Below are 12,395 nucleotides of genomic sequence, written 5' to 3'. Positions count from 1 at the left end.
TCCAATGACGTGCCTGAAACTCTTCCAGTCCATCATGTTGCCCCACGCCAGAGAATCTGTTTGTCACGCCGCAGATGCGTCGCTAATCGTTGCTTAGGGGCTGAGATTGTGGCCGGTCTCGGAGAGCAAGCCGTTCTGGGGTGAGAAGAAGAAGCTTACGGCTGATGAAGGAGGATACGAATCAAGAAGACATGCCGAGTCACCCGCTACCCACCAATATTTGCATCTGATAATTCGGCCGCATGATCTGATAACCTTAATTTCAGTCATTGGTCTGACTCGCATATTCAAATCGACGACCTCCTCTAGCACCCTCGAGTGCCTTACATTAACTACCCAGATTACAATACTAATACGAAAAGCCTTGAGATTGCCGGAGAGACTTTGCATGTAAACTTCATGGTTTTTTGTTCGCAAAAGCTACGCAACGAAATTAGTCAGGTACGCACGGGGCACCTGCGCAAGTCATGAGTCCGTCCTTCGAGGCTTGGGAGATCCATCTCAACGTCGACCTCGACACGCGTTTTGACCATCTATATGGCATTCTGCTCGTGAAATCTGACATCTTTGTGTCCTTCAACTCTTTACTTACGCGCCAATGAACCGCTCGTAAATATGCCCCATTCCCGAGAGAGCTCCGCGGCTCTCAATCAACCAACATCTACAATTGAAGATGGGCCTGCGACTCCGCTTCTGAGCGACTCTGAATCTGACGACTTCAATATCGATGGCCGGGCCTCTGTACGCCGTAGTGTACAATGGGACAGGCATGCCGAACCTTCGCTTGGAGCAGTGCAACCGGAGGCGTGGGTGGACATCACCGCCATACGTCATAAGTTTATTCGTCAGATCCTCGGGTTGAACCCCTTCAAGACTTCCTATTTTGCACTCTACAGACCACTGGACGATCTAGGCTCAAGATTCATACTCATGTTGGGAGTGGTCTTGGCGATTCTTGCTGGTCTGCCCATTCCGTTTATAGGGATCATACTGGGCAGGATTATCAATAACTTCCCGCCTCCAGAGGATGAGCTTCGAACGTTATTGGGGTATCTCATGATCGTCGCAGCGTGCTACTTCGTGGTCACTTGGGGCTGGGCGGTTGCGTGGGCGGTGATCGGTGAACGGGTGTCGCGCAAAACACGAGAACAGCTTTTGCACCGCGCACTCGGTATGGACATGACCTACTTCGACACTGCTTCACCAGATATGACAAGCATCCTCACGGACAAGACTCAAACGATCCAACTGGGTACTTCTGAGAAAGTCGGCTTGTTTCTCGCATCAATCTCCTACTTTGGCGCAGCTTTTTGTGTAGGATTCTCGCTGAATGCCAGGCTCACAGGTGTCATGTAAGTAAATTTCGATTCTTCTGGATTACAGACTCTATAATGTACTCATGCTCTACGTAGGTTTTTGACTGTGATACCTTCAATGGCCTGCGTAGTCATCTTTGGCACAAAATACGTCGCCAAATTCAGTAAGCAAGCCGCCGCATACACTGAGAAGGCAGCTACTGTGGCCGAGAGTGCCATTCGAGCAGTACAGATTGTGCAGGCTTTTGGGTTGCAAGAGAAATTGAGCGAAGAACACGTTCATTATCTTCGAGCAGCATTGCGAGCTGGTATCAAGAAAAGCGTGACCGGAGCGGTGATGCTAGGGTCCGTCTACTTCGTGGCATATGCAGCAAACGCATTGGCATTCTGGTACGGCGACCGTCTTCGTGATGGTAGTGCTGAGGCTGGTACCATATACGCTGTTGTGTTCCTCATCCTGGATGCATCCTTTGTCGTTGGGAGATTTGGACCATTCATTCAAACATTTGCAATGGCAGCAGCTGCTGGACAGGCTGTCCACGAGATTCTCGACCACCCATTGTCTGACATCGATGTTTACAATAACGAGGGGCAACAAGTTACCGCTTCTTTCTTCGCAAAAGCCATAAAGTTCTCCGCTGTCTCTTTCGTCTATCCGGCTAGGCCGACGGTCAGAATTCTAGACGCCATTGATTTGACTATTACGCCAGGAATGGTAACGGGACTTGTGGGTCCTTCTGGATCAGGGAAATCGACAATCACCTCGTTGATGCTCCGACTTTATGACCCGACCTTTGGCAATGTCTTTGTTGGCGACGATAACATCAAATCATTCAACATTCGCAGTCTGCGGTCGCATGTCGCTCTTGTTACGCAGAATCCGGTTCTCTTCAGTGGAACTATCTATGAGAACATCAAGCATGGACTGCCACAAGGAGAGGCTATCTCAGAGGATGAAGCTTTCGACAGGTGCGCAGCTGCAGCCAAGGAGGCTCACTGCGAGTTTCTCGATCGTCTCCCTGATGGTATGCACACAAAAATCGGCTCAGGTCCTCACTCACAGCTGTCTGGGGGGCAAAAGCAACGTATCACCTTGGCTAGAGCGCTGGTGGGTCGCCCCTCAGTGTTACTCCTTGATGAGTTCACGAGTGCAATGGATGCAACAAGTGAGGCGATTGTGCTGGAGAATCTAAGACGTTCTTCGAAAGCAGCGAACCGTACAACAATTATCATCGCGCATAGGCTTGCCACAGTCAGAGATGCAGACCGCATTGTCGTTTTAAAGGATGGCATTGTAGCTGAAGATGGCCGTCACGAGAATCTTATCAAGGCGAGTGGCATCTACGCTGATCTCATCCAAGCACAGCAGTTCGAAAAGAAGGGCCAGTCTTCAGTTACTTCTTCTGTCTACTCCAGCCCTCGATTCTCACAGAAAGAGCCTGATCACACTGGAGTGTCGACAAATGACTCATCCTCCGAGACTACGATCATTCCCGTGGAGAAACCGAAGAAGAGTGCAGTTGAACTCGTGAGTAGGTGTTTGGCCCTAAGTCGTCATGAAATTCCGGTAATCGTGCTCGGCCTGACTGCGTCCATAATGAGTGGAGGCGTCACTATTGGAGAAGCCTTCATTTTCGGCAATCTGGTAGAGCTTCTCAACGACACTTCAAAGACAAGCGAGTTGGCTTCGAGAATATCCTTCTTCTGCCTGTTGTTTTTCCTACTATCGCTGGTAGCACTAGTCGCTCACGGAGTTGGCGGTGCAGCTTTTGGTCTGGTGTCAGAAAATCTCGTCCTTCGAGTACGAGACATCTCGTTCCGCACGATTCTCAAACAAGATATCTCCTGGTTCTCAAAGCCTGGGCACTCTCATCACGCTCTAATGTCTAAACTCAACATGGACAGCGGTTCTATCAGTGGTCTTTCTGGAGTTATCTTAGGGACCATATTCTCCATTACAACCTCAGTGGTCGGCGGAAACATCCTCGCATTTCTTGTCGCGCCACGGATCGCCATAGTACTCCTCGCAGCTGTTCCCGTCATGATCTTCGCTGGTTATGTCCGTCTTCGCATTTTAGCTCTGGCAGAAGAAAAACATCAAAACGCCTACAACGATGCCGCATCGCTGGCTTCTGAAGCGACCGCCTCCATGCAGATTGTCGCAGCCTTTGGTCTGGAGGACCATTTCCTTGACTCTTATCGAAATGCTATCAGCGGGCCGTACGAGGAACACCTAAAATTTGCATTATTTGGCAACATTCTGCTTGCATTCTCACTATCCGTAACGTACTATGTGTACTCTCTCGCATATTGGTGGGGTTCTAAGCAGGTACGAAACGGATCCTACAGCCAAAAGGACTTCTTCATCGTCCTGCCTGCTCTTCTCTTCTCTGCCCAGGCTGCTGGTCAGCTATTCAGTCTGGCACCCGAGGTTACCCGAGCCAAAACCGCTGCCCAAAATGTCTTTGCGCTGCACGACGAACAGCCTACCATTCTTACGGATGACAGCGATCTGAAAACAACATCAGATGGTAGCAATGTGAACACGGATGCTTTGCTGTCCGGAGCGTCAGCCAGCTATGGAACATTCGGCGTACGAGGAGAACTTGAATTTCGCGGCGTTAGCTTGCATTATGAGACTCGGCCAGATGTCGCTGCGTTGAATAACGTCTCCTTTCAGATTAGACACGGCGAATACGCAGCGTTTGTCGGAAGATCCGGTGCTGGAAAGTCGAGCACAGTTCATCTTATTGAAAGATTCTTCGATCCCACGGCTGGTCAGGTCTATCTTGATGGGCGCGATATTCGCAATGAGCCTGTACAAAATCACCGAGCTCGTTTAGCACTGGTGGAGCAGGAGCCTGATTTGTTCCCCGGTAGCGTCAAGTTCAATATCGGACTCGGCAGACGACCTGGCGCTTATATCAGTGACGAGGATATTGTGGCTGTTGCGAGGAAGTGCGAACTCCATGACTTTATCATGAGCCTGCCTGAAGGATACAACACTGAGGTCGGAGCCCATGGTTCAAAACTCTCTGGTGGCCAGCGCCAAAGGTTAGCCATCGCGCGTGCCCTTCTAAGAGATCCAGAGATCCTTTTGCTTGACGAAGCAACGTCTCAGCTGGACGCAAATACCGAGAGAGAGATCCGCAGAACAATCTCAGCTGCATCAAAAGGCCGTACAACAATCATGATAGCTCACAGGCTTGCGAGTGTCCAGCACGCAGACAAAATCTTTGTATTCGATGCTGGGAGGATCGTTGAACAAGGCCGGCACGATGAGCTTGTCGCAGAGGGCGGCATCTATGCTGGGATGGTCGCAGCGCAAGAGCTGGATTGAGTCTTGGATCGATCACATGTCTCCATCCGCGTTCTGTTACTCTGTTTAGCACTGTTGTACTAATAGCCGAATATACGGCACTTCTTTCGGTGTATTACCTGGGTGGCAGTTTGCTCCTTCCACTTAGGGTCCAGTATCCAGCAAATCAAATATTTCAACATCACACATCCTATCGCTACCTAGGTATATAACACCTTGTACTTTATTCGAAAATTCCCGCCCAACACAAAAGCACATGGTCAAAAGCTGTTTCTTCACAACATTCCTTAGCATACATCATCAGCTCGCATCGATCCAATAGAGATGTCAAATGATTCAGTCACAAATTGGGAAGTAGCATTGAAAAGACGGCGAATGACATGCCCTAAAGCCTTAACAGCCTCTCTCGTCATAGCCCGTGTCATCGCTGGCTAGGATGATGTACGTGTAAATGATCTGCGGCTGCGGCGCATTAACCGAACTCGTACTCAAGCCCGGCACAACCCTGCATACGTAGTTTTTGGTGTTGAGGCGTGCAGAAAGCCCGAGCCCACTCCGGTTTCCGGCTGTTGCTGCGCAGAAATTTCATCAGATTAGATGAAGACCACCAGATAACTTTGCCGCCAAGCTACTACCTGTCCGTCATCCCACGGCTGACGCAGCGACCGGCGCTTGAGTCCAAGCATTTCAGGGCAAGCGTTGCGGGGACGATCAGAAAATTTTGCCTGCACTATGACCGCCCACACCAGCGTCGAGCCGCTTTCTGGCGGTTGTCCCTCCGGCGTTGTTATCTGATCCGGCTTGAAGCATCTGATTAGATGGCCGATCAGTCTCGGAGCCTCGATGCCTGCTCTCGATTCGCAAATGTGGATAGCATACGCCATCTTGAACGGGCCGCAAGGGTCTCATTACGAGCGGGCATCGAACCATCCTCTCACGAGCGTTGCAGGCCTCGCCCTTGACATGGGTTCCTCAGACGCAGGAGCGGAGCTTGGTGTCGTCTTGGTGCAGGTACAGAAATAGTGGATGCTATCAACTTTTTTCCTAATAATCTAGTGACGGTACGCTCCACGAGCTGACCATCAGTCGATTTTACTTTGCTTCCTCTGTCAATAACATTTGTTGTGGGTGAGTACTCCAGATGTCCCTTTGGTTCTTACCTCGCGCCTTCCCCAGTGTAGTGTAAGACGTCATCTAGCACACCAGCCACATTCGCGGCTATGTCAACGAGCAGCCAGTTCCCTTCAACCTATTACTACGCGGGCGCATGTTGTAAAAGATGGATATTATTTACAGTGAGAAGGAGACGGTTTTCAGCAGCTTTCGATTCTTATTGTTGCATCACACGAATTCGCGGTGTTGCAAGAATTACACTGACATTTGTATCAGAGCATCTGATCTCTCCAACATTTAGCGTTCGCCCTAACCAACACAATGAGCCCTCACGCTGAGTTCCCCACCAGCTCGCCTGGAAACCCAACACCGGCTGTTCAGAGAGCTTTTGGTGGCTTCACAAACGGTCTGGATGAGAGCGATTTTCCCGCATTCGAAAACCGGTCGAATCTGCGTTATACACCGGAAGATGAGCTGCACGACTTGATTTGTGTCGGATTCGGACCTGCATCTCTGGCCATCGCTGTTGCTATTCACGATGCACTCGAAGGTACAGATCCATCGCTCTCTGATATCCCTGGTTTGGAGAGCAGGGCACCAAAGGTCGCGTTCTTGGAGAAGCAATCACAGTTCGCATGGCACGCAGGCATGCTGTTGCCTGGTGCAAAGATGCAGATTACATTCATGAAAGATATGGCTACCATGAGGAATCCACGCAGCGAGTTTACATTCATCAACTATCTTCACCAGAAGAACCGTTTGGTTGAGTTCGCCAACTTGAACACCTTCCTTCCCGCACGCGTCGAGTACGAGGACTACATGAAGTGGTGCGCAAGCTGGTTCGAAGAGGTTGTTTCGTATTCTCAGGAGGTCATTGCGGTTAATCCTCAGAAGTCGGCCAGCGGCGAGATCTCCACCTTCGAGGTTGTATCGAAGAATCACTTGACCGGTCAGGTCGAGACACGGAGAACGAAGCACGTCGTCATCGCTGCTGGTGGAAGACCAAACATCACCGCACCTTTCCCCCAGGACCACCCCAAGGTTGTTCACTCCTCGAAGTTCTCATATATCTCAAAACAGATCCTCAACGACCACCAAGCGCCCTACAAAGTTGCAGTTGTCGGTAACGGACAAAGTGCCGCTGAGATCTTTGACTTCTTACACGCGAACTACCCCAACTCTGAGACGCGACTTTTGATCAAGGGTGGAGCGCTGCGACCCAGTGACGATTCGCCATTGTACGTACAGCTACATTATCACACATTTACCAATAGATGGCTAACATTGCGAAGCGTTAACGAAATCTTTAACCCCTCGCGCACCGAAGTAACTTACAACCGCGACCCGACTCTGCGCGCGCAGACTCTCACCGAGGACAAGGGCACCAACTATGGCGTTGTACGCATCAACCTTCTCGAACATATTTACGAGACGCTTTATCTGCAGCGCTTGAAGTACGGCAACTCGCGCGAAGCTGAGGAGCAATGGCCACACAACATCCTACCTTACCGTAGAGTAACGGCTGTCGAAGACAGCCCGGTGGTCAAGGACGGAATCCGCTTGCATGTCCGTGACCAAAGCCCGCTGTACTTCAGCGAGGCGCCTGGCGCAGGCGAGCAGAAGCAAATCCTGGATGTTGATGCTGTGTTCGTTGCTACTGGATATCTCAGGAACTTGCACGAGACACTGCTCAAGGATGCTCGGCACCTCATGCCTGGCGGTGACCTGAAAGACGCGAAGTGGACGGTGCAGAGAGATTACAAGATCAACTTTGCGAACAAGGCTGTCAGCGACGACGCAGGCGTCTGGCTGCAAGGCTGCTGCGAGACCACACACGGTGTAAGTGCTACTGTTGCTTCCAAGTCAACAACAAGATTACTAACATCCGCAGTTGAGCGATACCCTTCTATCTGTGCTTGCCTGCCGTGGTGGAGAAATGGCCAGGGCCATCTTTGAGAAGGCGCCTAAGTGGGAGAACACTGACGTCCTCGGTGGATTTCAGGCTCCCAGACTCTAAGCCACATGCTGAGAGTATCTTCGGAGTCGCGGCGTCTGGGACAGCGAGGCCTCTTTATTAGATTCTGTCTGCCGTTGCGATTGGCAGCATTTTTTGTAGCGATTGCGTTATCTGGAATGGACATTCTTCACCCACTTCTGCGCATGAGGTGTGCGAATGCTGTCGACTGAACCAGGATCAGCCATGCAACCCACACGTCATTCCCCTCGTATCTCTTACAGTTCCGCCAATGGCTAGTTTGCAGCGGCTTTGCGCCCCCTGCGGAATTCTTTGTGAAATTCAGGGTGGTGCAATACATGGTGATGGGACCCTCATTTCGCAGCTGCGTCGCTCCTTCCCTGTCTGCGCCTAGACAGGAGCCCAACTGGAAAGAACGGCAGGACAAGCTCACAGCAAACGGCAAGAGCAACCGGACAGAGCTGCTGGTACCAATTGCATGCTGCACAATGCTGCACCCAAAGTCAAACGTCGACTCGGAGGTCTTGGCACAGCGGATGCTGCGCAGCATAATGTCAGCGTCGTGAGCATGAAACCGGCGCAGGGTTGCGTCGTTGTCGAGAGAGCTGCGTCAACCTGACTAGGCCCAATAGCACAGAAGCGCAGCCCAGTGTTCACGAACCCAACCTCCGCGCTGACCCAAAGCCTATCCTTTTGCCCTGTTCACTGTCCTCCTACACACTGCGCCCGTTGTCTGCTGCAGCGTCTGTCTTGCTCGCCCCTGCTGCAGTCATCGCGTGAAGCTGCGTTCGCACCCAGCATCCCTCGTGGCTCACACGCCCAAGCCCCCGCTGCGAGCACTGTACGTGCACCGTACGCCAGCCAGGCCCGTGTCGCATCCCGCATTCGTGCTCGCCTACCGGTGCTGTCATCGTCTGCAGGCCGCGCTGCAGCGCAGTGCCCCTCATAGGAGCTGCCCGGTACTGCGACGCCGCACTGCAATTCGGCATGCAACGCGCGCATTGACTGCGTCACAGCTGAAGCGGCTGCCTTTTGCGACCCTGCTCGCACCACCTATACCCTCTCGACACGCACCCGCCCTGCGACATGGATCAGCAGTGGACTGCCTACTCCGAAGCGCCGGATGCCAGCCGCCAGGCGCGGTATGCTCCACACGGGACGACCCCCTCGCAACTTACGCAACGAGACGCCAGCGCGTCTGCGCAACTTAAGCAGAACCCGTACGCATCGCCTTCTGCGCCCTCGCGCTCCAGCACTATTGCGCTGCAGTCCCCCAGTCAGCCTTCCAGCCGCGGCCCCGACTTCAACGACAACGACGGCGACGTGAAGATGGAAGACGCCGATCCCTACAAGCCCAAGTACAACACACAACGGCCCAACCAGCACCGTCAGTCGCAGCAGTTCCTGCAGCAGGAGGAAAGCGCCGCAGCCCGCAGATACTCGCCTATGAATATGTCGCCTACCTCGCCCTATGCCGGCGGCACGCAGCACGGTGGTCAGACCTATACGAGCTTCACCCCGCAGGTCCAGAGCAACAGCAATCGCGCAAGTCCCACGCGCAACAACCCGTACATGTCGCCGCCAAACAGCTACTACTCCCCTCCATGTACGTTGCGCCCAACACGCCGGGTCGTATTGTAAGCGCCGGCACGCTAATTCGCACTTGTGTAGCATCGCGCCCAAACGCACCCCAGCTGCCGCCCATCCAGTCCAACATGAGCCCCGAGAGCTTTTATCCCCAGTCTGCCACTGCGCAACTGAACGCCGTCTATAACAGAGACCAGCGTTCGCCACGGACGTCAACGAACGCCAATCCCCCGCAATTGCCCTTAATGGGACGCGGGCCTGTGCCACAGTTCGAGAAGTGCACCAACACTGCCGACCTGGTGCCCAAGATCAATGCGCAACCTCCGTTTCGGCGTGCAAACCCAGAGGGCGGTTTCATCAGCGTGAGTCGAGTCGCAGGCAACAGAAGGCACAGGGCTGACAACACATATATCTAGCCCCTACAGGCACTTACATGCCATCTACCTATGACCTATAAGCTGTGCAACGCCGGCTTCAACTACCAGGCTACACGCAACCCGCGTCGAGTCCTTACCAAGCCCAGCAAAGGCGTCAAGAACGACGGCTACGACAACGAGGACAGCGATTACATCCTCTACGTCAACGACATATTGGGGTCGGAGGAATCAGGGCACAAGAACCGTTACCTCATCCTTGATGTGCTCGGCCAGGGAACGTTTGGACAGGTCGTCAAGTGCCAGAATCTCAAGACACAGGAGGTGGTTGCAGTCAAGGTCATCAAGAACAGAACGGCATACTTCAATCAGAGTATGATGGAAGTTTCGGTGCTTGACTTGGTACGTCGATGCGACGCATTCTGCACGCTAGCTATGCTGACCATATGCAGTTGAACAAGCAGATGGATAAGAACGACGACCACCACCTGCTAAGGCTGAAAGACACGTTCATCCACCGACAACATCTGTGTCTTGTGTTCGAACTGCTGAGCGTCAACTTGTATGAGTTGATCAAGCAGAACCAATTCCGTGGCCTGTCGACAACGTTGGTGCGTGTCTTTGCTCAACAGCTGATCAACGGTCTTGCGTTGCTGGGTAAGGCGAAGTTGATCCATTGTGATCTGAAACCGGAGAACATTCTGCTGAAGAAGTAAGTCGGGACCCTGCGAGCGGATCTGACAGAGCTAATGGAAAAAAGCCTCGAAAGTCCTATCATCAAGATCATCGATTTTGGTTCCGCGTGCGATGAGCGACAGACAGTCTACACGTACATCCAATCGCGATTCTATCGATCACCTGAGGTGCTGCTCGGCCTGCCATACTCAGCAGCAATCGACATGTGGTCGCTAGGCTGCATTGTTGTGGAGTTATTCCTTGGGCTGCCGTTGTTTCCAGGATCTTCTGAGTACAATCAGGTTTCCAGGATTACAGAAATGTTAGGCCTCGCGCCACAGTGGATGCTAGAAATGGGCAAGCAGTCTGGCGAATTCTTCGAGAAGACTCAGGATGAGTATGGACGTAAGAACTACCGGCTCAAGTCCATGGAGCAATACTCAAGGGAACACGGTACAAAAGAGCAACCCAGCAAGAAGTACTTCTCGGCCACAACGCTTCCAGACATCATCAGGAACTACCCCATGCCAAGGAAGAACATGAAGCCGAATGAGATCGAGCGCGGTAAGTGACAAAACTCAAAAAATCTGGCGTATATGCTGATTATCTATAGAAATGGCGAACCGAGCCGCTTTTATCGACTTTGCACAAGGATTGTTGAATCTCAACCCCCTCGAAAGATGGACGCCAGCTCAAGCGAAGCTGCACCCGTTCATTACGCAAGCCAAATTCACCGGCCCGTTCGTTCCCCCAATGACTTTGAAGTCGAGCTCGAGCCGCTCTCCAGCACCTGGCGTCCAAGAACAGCAACGCTTCGAGGGCATGGCCAAACAGCGGGCCCAGCAACAACAACAAGCTCTTGCTGCACAACAGGCCCAGGCTGCGCAAAATGCAGCATTTGCCAACATGCAAATGAATCAGTATGCTGCGCAAAATCCACATGCGCAACCGAATCCGTACAACAACATGTACGCGCCAAATCATCAGGGTGCGCCCCCACCTTACCCGGCGCAGGCAGCGCCGTACGCGCAACAGATTCCTGCAATGCAGCCACAGCAGCCGCAGCAGCCTCGGCAGTATGCTCAGCCACAGAATCTGTACACGCAAGCGACAACGCGTGCTGGACGACAACGGGCATCTACTATGGACCAACAGCAGGCGACCCCATCTGGGATACCTCCAGCTTTGCAAAGAGTGATGAGTCATCTGGATCCGAATGCGCCAGTCAGGCTGCAGCCGTCGCCTGCTTACTACCCGCCACCCCCCTGAAGGAGCTCCAGAGAGCGCAAGCAGCGCCAGACGGCGAGGCTCTCGTACAGGCAATGCACAGCGGAATCATAACTTTGTTCGCAACCTTGAAGATCGAACTCTGGAAGAAGGCTTTATGCAACAGCCACACTGGCAATGACGGGAAGAGCATCAGGGAAACATCCTGCTACATTGTTAAATTGGTTTCAGACTGGCGGCCAGCAAGTGATGCAGTTGATGACTCTGCAGGCTCTGACATGTTGTCGTTCAAGATTGCCCCAACAGAAAAACGCACAATATCGATACCCCGACAATATCAAGCTTTGCAGCCTGATAGCATTCACCCTGTAAGAATGCTGTGTACCCCTCGCGCCCTGCTCCACCTCAAGCGACTTCGCGGCGGTGTACAGACTTTTCCGTATCATTCCGCACAACAGAAATTGCTCGCAGTAGTAGTCTCATCAGACGGGCAGAAGACGAATAGGCGAACTAGATTGACTCACAAGCCTAGGGTGACTTCGCCAGAGGATAGTAAGACGACACCTGTTGGATGACACTCGGCAGTATGAGTCTTGTAACTTGGCATAGCGTCCTGTCGGGACGTCGCAAGTGCTTCAATGTCTTTTATGATTGCTCGCAGCGAGGAGGTGGGGAACCTGCTGGCGGCATATGTACTTTTACTGCTTTCGTATAAAATTGCAACTCCTACGTTGTGTGCGGGTCGTGCCTGCCCAACACATAAACTGTTCCATCAACACATGCATGTCATGTTGTCCCACCTGGGCAGT

At 52.4% G+C, this 12,395-nt stretch overlaps 3 protein-coding genes across 3 annotated transcripts; all 3 read left to right on the top strand.

Moving 5' to 3' along the window:
* Positions 1-322: 322 nt before the first annotated feature.
* On the top strand, positions 323-4,942 carry C7974DRAFT_51699 (leptomycin B resistance protein pmd1). Its single transcript, XM_046146773.1, has 2 exons — positions 323-1,352; positions 1,413-4,942. The coding sequence occupies exons 1-2, from the start codon at positions 616-618 to the stop codon at positions 4,654-4,656; spliced, it is 3,981 nt and encodes a 1,326-aa protein (XP_045993561.1). The 5' UTR covers positions 323-615; the 3' UTR covers positions 4,657-4,942.
* An 815-nt stretch (positions 4,943-5,757) lies between these two features.
* Positions 5,758-8,024, top strand: C7974DRAFT_402394 (L-ornithine 5-monooxygenase (L-ornithine N(5)-oxygenase)). The gene is made up of 3 exons (XM_046142700.1): positions 5,758-6,986; positions 7,041-7,587; positions 7,640-8,024. Exons 1-3 carry the CDS (start codon positions 6,070-6,072, stop codon positions 7,763-7,765), a joined length of 1,590 nt encoding a protein of 529 aa, XP_045993560.1. The 5' UTR covers positions 5,758-6,069; the 3' UTR covers positions 7,766-8,024.
* Positions 8,025-8,311: 287 nt separating this feature from the next.
* Positions 8,312-11,767, top strand: C7974DRAFT_465882 (kinase-like domain-containing protein; the record flags this gene model as incomplete). The annotated part of the gene is made up of 7 exons (XM_046146306.1): positions 8,312-9,329; positions 9,395-9,672; positions 9,727-10,086; positions 10,137-10,396; positions 10,445-10,923; positions 10,973-11,597; positions 11,644-11,767. The coding sequence occupies exons 1-7, from the start codon at positions 8,810-8,812 to the stop codon at positions 11,765-11,767; spliced, it is 2,646 nt and encodes an 881-aa protein (XP_045993559.1). The 5' UTR covers positions 8,312-8,809.
* Between the last annotated feature and the right edge of the window lie 628 nt (positions 11,768-12,395).

The sequence above is a fragment of the Boeremia exigua genome, assembly GCF_020726555.1.
Source record: "Boeremia exigua strain MPI-SDFR-AT-0100 chromosome Unknown C7974scaffold_11, whole genome shotgun sequence".
NCBI lineage: Eukaryota > Fungi > Ascomycota > Dothideomycetes > Pleosporales > Didymellaceae > Boeremia > Boeremia exigua.
The sequence above is the reverse complement of the archived record's forward strand: the minus strand, read 5'-3'. Positions and strand labels throughout refer to the sequence as shown.

Coding starts and splice junctions, on each gene's coding strand:
- C7974DRAFT_51699 (XM_046146773.1), top strand. CDS start 616: ATGCCCCATTCCCGAGAGAGCTCCGCGGCTCTCAATCAACCAACATCT. Junction 1,353..1,412: donor GCCAGGCTCACAGGTGTCAT/GTAAGTAAATTT, acceptor TGCTCTACGTAG/GTTTTTGACTGTGATACCTT.
- C7974DRAFT_402394 (XM_046142700.1), top strand. CDS start 6,070: ATGAGCCCTCACGCTGAGTTCCCCACCAGCTCGCCTGGAAACCCAACA. Junction 6,987..7,040: donor CCCAGTGACGATTCGCCATT/GTACGTACAGCT, acceptor AACATTGCGAAG/CGTTAACGAAATCTTTAACC. Junction 7,588..7,639: donor GCTGCGAGACCACACACGGT/GTAAGTGCTACT, acceptor TAACATCCGCAG/TTGAGCGATACCCTTCTATC.